At 40.0% G+C, this 5,738-nt stretch overlaps 1 protein-coding gene across 2 annotated transcripts in view; it reads left to right on the top strand.

Moving 5' to 3' along the window:
• pdcb (phosducin b) overlaps positions 1-1,357 on the top strand; it is a 6,464-nt gene extending 5,107 nt beyond the window's left edge. For both annotated transcript variants that reach the window (XM_019875400.1, XM_019875401.1), the window contains exon 4: positions 175-1,357. In XM_019875400.1, the coding sequence (XP_019730959.1) occupies positions 175-690 (516 nt within the window). In that variant the 3' untranslated portion in view covers positions 691-1,357. The remainder of the gene's footprint in view (positions 1-174) is intronic.
• Positions 1,358-5,738: the final 4,381 nt, after the last annotated feature.

Below are 5,738 nucleotides of genomic sequence, written 5' to 3'. Positions count from 1 at the left end.
AGAGAGAGAGAGAGAGAGAGAGAGAGAGAGAGAATGTATATAACTGTCACCATATATATTTGAAAATTCTATTCTCGTGTTCTATTCTCGTGTTCTGGTTGTGGTCATTTTTGCATGCAAAATGCCACTGATCATTCAGAGCTAATCTAAAAATACATTTGTAATTATTTTCAGATGAGTGTACAAGAGTATGAAATGCTCAAGGAGGAGGATGAGGGCTGTCTCAAGAAATACAGAAAGCGGTGCATGCAGGAGATGCATGACAAGCTTAGCTTTGGGCCAAAGTTTGAAGGCGTGCACGACTTGGACAGCGGGGAGGCGTTCCTTGAAGTCATCGAGAAGGAACATCACAGCACAGTGGTGGTAGTTCACATCTACAAGATTGGAGTCAAAGGCTGCGAAGAGCTCAACAACTGCCTCAACTGTCTGGCCACAGAGTATCCCACTGTTAAGTTCTGCCGGATTGACGCAGTTTCCTCAGGTGCTGCTGAGAGATTCTCAGATGAGGTGTTGCCTACGCTTTTGGTCTACAAGGCAGGTGAACTGCTGGGGAACTTCTTGGCCTGCACACAGCACTTAAATGAGGAGTTCTTTGCTACAGATGTCGAGGCCTTCCTCAACAGCTATGGTTTGCTGCCAGAGAAAGAGATGCCTATGATGGATGATGAAGAGGAGAATGATGTGGAGTAAATGATCCTTCGCGATTGCCGAGGGAAAAAAAAAATCACTTGTCTGGGTGGTTGTATGTAGAGTTAATGAGCGTTCTAGAAAATCCTAAAATGATTAAAGTCTGTGTTTGAGAAGAGTTCTCTGCGAAGGCTGTTAACGTTTCATTACCAAAGGTTTCTCTGGCATGTTGCCCTCAAATCTGGTTTGACTTCATTAGACTGGATTTAAATTATAATAGTACCATCACCCAAACAAAAACCAAACCCAATTTGTGTTCATATAACTTTAACCAAAAAGGTATTCTTTTGTTTTGCACTGTTAGAATATTTGTCATATTACAATAAATGGCAAAGTGCATAATGCAATCATTGAAAGTCTTTTAGCACTTGACTAGATTGATTAATAAATCCTGAATTTATACTACGGCCATTCAATTTATCTTAATAGTTAACCAAAGGGCTGTTTTTAGTAAATTTACCAAAGAAGTGTGGATGTTGTAATCGTATTCAGGTAAATGAGAAGTGCATCTATTTTAACATTCAGTATTTTGTGCATACAGTACAATATTTAGTAAAAGTGCAAAATGATTTGCGTAAGCATCATATTTTGTTTATGATTACAGTACAGTATATATGGTCATAATTATAATTTGCCCATAATTTTAAAGAATAAAACAGCATGAAATGTCTGTCTTGGTTTGTTTACTCCAATCACATCAATCTGAAAATCTAAATCTTTTACATTTATCTATTGGGGCACTATGTGCAGAAAATGTTGTAAAATGTTGTGATCGATCACCATTTTTATGTCCAGGAACATGGTAAACATAATGAGTGCAGGCATGTTAAGTTTTTAAGTAATTAGGTTACTGCAGTTGTCCTCAGTAAGTTTTAATAATGCCACACGGTGAGGCAGTGGTGAGCAGTTCTGCCTCCCTGTCGAAAGGTTCTGCATTCACTTTCTACGGGTACTCTGTCTTCCCCCCACATTCCAAAAACAGACATTTTAGGTCAATTGAAGACTGTCAATTGTCCCAAGGTGCAAATGGTTGTTTGTTCAAATGTGCCCTGCGATTGTTTGTCGACTAATCAGGGTGTACCCATCCTCTCGCCCGTAGTCAGAAGGGATTGAAGGATAGAAAATTGAGTGATGTAAGACTTAGTTTCATTTTATCTCCAGGGTCACGAATATTCTGTTTTCTTTGTTTTGTCTTTTGGTCAAGAGATGCGCCTGGATGATCAATTTGCCATTCTTCGCACAGATTACAATACAGTATTAAACTCCCATATAACTTCCTGATTGTTTCTGTCCTTGGATAGTTTGAGGGGATTTAGCTAATCAGGTTCATGTAATGCTTTGTTAACAACTGTTCCTTAACTTGCAGAAGAGATTCCTCTATCCACCTCTTAAAATTTTTATTATACCTTAGAGGGAAATATTGTCATTCAAAAAACATAACAATATATTGAATTTAAATACTAAGGACTTTATTTGCGTCAGTTTTGAGTTAACAAAAACTGTTGCATACCACCTTAAATGACACTGGACAATCGCAAATTTTAATCCGAGATGGGTATATGTGGCCCTAAATGTTTTTTGACACTTGATTTAAAAAATGTCTTTGTTTTTTTCTCGCACATCAGCTTTTGAGATATTTTCATTTTTGTTGTTTAATTTGACCCATAAAAGCTAAGGCAATGTGGATTTTACCATGCATTGTAATTAATAACTGATGTTCCAGAAAAAGAATTTCACCTGTTGCAAAACGTAACCTTAATTATTATTATTAAAACCTGATGTAGTAGAAAAAATGAGGGAAGATTCTGAATCAGTGCAAAAAAAAATCATCTAGAAAATGTACTTGTATCTCTTGATTTATCCATCCATGCATCTTCCGATTCGCTTTATCCTCACAAGGGTCGCTGGATCCTATCCCAGCCATCTTCGGGTAGTAGGCGGGGGACCCCCTGAACCGGTTGCCAGCCAATCGCAGGGCATGCAGAGACGAACCACCATCCGCGCTCACACTCACACCTAAGGACAATTTTGAGTGTTCAATCAGCCTGCCATGCATGTTTTTGGAATGTGGTACCCGGAGAAAACCCACGCAGGCCCAGGGAGAACATACAAACCGCACACAGGAAGGCCAGAGCCGGGATCGAACCCACGACCTCTGCACTGTGAGGTCGACGCGCTAACCACTTGTACACCGGGCCGCCTCATCTGAAGTTAAAACATTGTTGACCAGTGTAATTTAATTGAAGCGCTGGCATCTTAAAATATCATGTTAAATTTATCCATTTGATGCAAAAGCAAAATAACTACCATAGCTAGCTTTAACCTTTTGGCAGAAAAAAAGCCTGAACCAATGCACATCAACACATTCTTGTGATTCTGCTTTTGTGGTTGTGTCAATTATTATATTTGTCTGCGTGTGGGGATTTATGCCTCAAGGTTTCATGATATATTTCCGATTGCCTGAGAAATATCTCTTGATTCCTAATTAGTCGTTTAAATTTTGCCACAGTTACAAATATTTCTCTGAAGATGTACAAGACTCAGTGTTTTCACCACGACCACATCTGACACGGCTTGCATAGCCTCAAGCTGAAAACAACTCACATGCCTGAAATTTATGAGATTATTTTTAAACCAAGGCTTCCTTGAGTTGTCGGAACATGTCAGCCAACTGGTCTCTGGCCTTGCCTGTCTTAAAGAACGGATGAACACTGCAATAAAATTAATCAACCAATATCCGAAACCTCTTCCACATAAATAAAGCAAGTGGCAGACTCATCAAACGAGAAATTGCAGGTGTGCCATCCAAAGTTATCTTTGAAATCTCCAATAATCAGAAGTTAAACAATATTTGTTGATCTGATAATCAGTCACATGCTGACATTTTATTAGGAGGGCAGTGATTCACATAGCTGAATTTGTTGCATGTGTTGTGAAATCAATTCCCACTCAATGTCCAATTAACACTTGCCCTCTGACTGACTGGTGATCATCAAATTTCTTCATATGCCTGCTGGCATAGACTCCAGGTCCTGACATGACCCCTGATATGAATAAAGCACATAAAAAAGATAATCCAGTGCAGGATGTCACAATCGAGTAATTCAAGAATTGATTGAAAATATCCCCTATTTATACACACACACACACACACACACACACATTGGTCAAGGTCAAGAATGAATCATAAATTTGGAGAGGGAACATACTGTTTTGCTTTGCGTTTTTTGTGTGTGTGTGTGTGGGGGGGGGGTTGACAAAAACATTATGGGTTGACTCATTATACTGTCCACTTAATGGCTGCCTAAATGTTTGCCCCTCCATTGGTCACATGTCCCTACCCCCATATCTGACATTATTATACTTTCCCAGCTGATTATACAGAGTCACTAATTAAAGCATATTTTTCCCTGTTGTGTTTGGACTTTTGAGAGCCCAGCTGATACGCTCTAATTCACCCACATAAAAAACGTCACCGTGTGCTATATAGCCCACTCTTGCTGGTCACTCACACTCACCAAATATGGGCAATGGTGTGAAGGATATTACATAACTGCGTTTACTGGCTTTCATCATTAATCAAAATATAAACAGTTATCACTTTAAAGTTCATTTTAGATGTGCTAAAGTGATTGTCCACTGATAAGCTCCAAGAAATACATCTGCACTTCAAGAAAAAGAAATGTTAAAATTCAGCCAGTACTCGTCTAAATGAGGGACAGATAGGTCATGAGAACAAATGCAACACAACAGCAGCTCAGCACTGGTACCTCCACTCAATAGCCCGTTCACTTACTTTGCTGGCCGGTCAAAAAGACTAAATAAAAGTCACGCATATTCATGAAATACTACACATTAGCCTCTTGAACAACAGCATGTGTCATACATGTGTGATAAAACACATGTGTATTGGAAAAAGTGAAACTGTGATGTCTCTTGTGTGACAGCATGCACCAATAACTGCCGATGTCAATTAATGAGTGAGTAGTCGCATTGGGCACTTGGGGAGCAATGCATCTCACAGCCACTTTCCTTCTGGTCCATGTTTAGTCAAAGTCAGAACCCTTTTTATTGGCCATGTATGTAAAACATACAAGGAATTAGGTTACACTAGTATTGCAACAACAAGCAACTAGGATAAACAAAGACCTGACATTTAAGTATCAAAAGAATTTCCATAATGTAAGGGTAATATTGTGCAGTAGTACCACCCAATGACAGCTGTGGGACAATGTGCAGAGTCATTGAGCAGAGGTAAAGTGATCAGTGGTGCAATACAATACTATGATGGTTCTGCAGTTGGTGCTGATAACCATTTTTAAGTGGATTTTTTCCTGCAACACCACACGTAGCGCTCGAGCTGCAACAACCCCACATTCACCCTTAGGCCGATCTTACCTGTGTTTGTCCCGCAAGGCTAATGTTACTCTCATTTGTACCTGTACAGTGGCATTCATGTCAATGGAATGCCACTGTCAACATAAATCACTCAATGGGGGACAGCTTGTGTCACCATGTATCTTGGTTTCTGTCAACACTTTAAATTAAATCTTTATAAAGTTTGTGCTGCTCAGACTCTCCAAAATACACTTGGTGCACATGATGGTAACCAGGTGTACTGATGGGTTTTAAAAACTTCTGCCTCAAGACAAACTTCTTCCATTATTCTTCTCAAGTTCACATTTTTATTTGAATTAATGATGACACAAATAAACATCTTCTTTACAAGATATACAGTATTTCAGTGAGAAGGCAAGCAATTTGTGGGGGTTGACTGGCAAGCATGTCAGCCTCACAGCGCAGAGGTGCAGTGTTTAATTCCTGATCCGGCCTTGCAGTATGGAGTTTACATGTTCTCCCTGTGCTTGCGTGGGTTTTCTCAGGGTACTCCTGTTCCCGCCCACATTCCAAAAACATGCATGGCAGGCTGATTGAAAACTCATAATTGTCCCTAGGTGTGAGTGTGAGCGCGGATGGTTGTTCGTCTCTGCATGCCCTGCGATTGGCTGGCAACAGGTTCAGGGGGTCCCCCGCCTACTGCCCGAAGACGG

Source organism: Hippocampus comes, unplaced genomic scaffold (genome assembly GCF_001891065.2).
Source record: "Hippocampus comes isolate QL1 unplaced genomic scaffold, H_comes_QL1_v1.1 scaffold132, whole genome shotgun sequence".
Lineage (NCBI taxonomy): Eukaryota > Metazoa > Chordata > Actinopteri > Syngnathiformes > Syngnathidae > Hippocampus > Hippocampus comes.
Note: the sequence above shows the minus strand (reverse complement) of the source record. Positions and strands in the feature narration are given on the sequence as shown.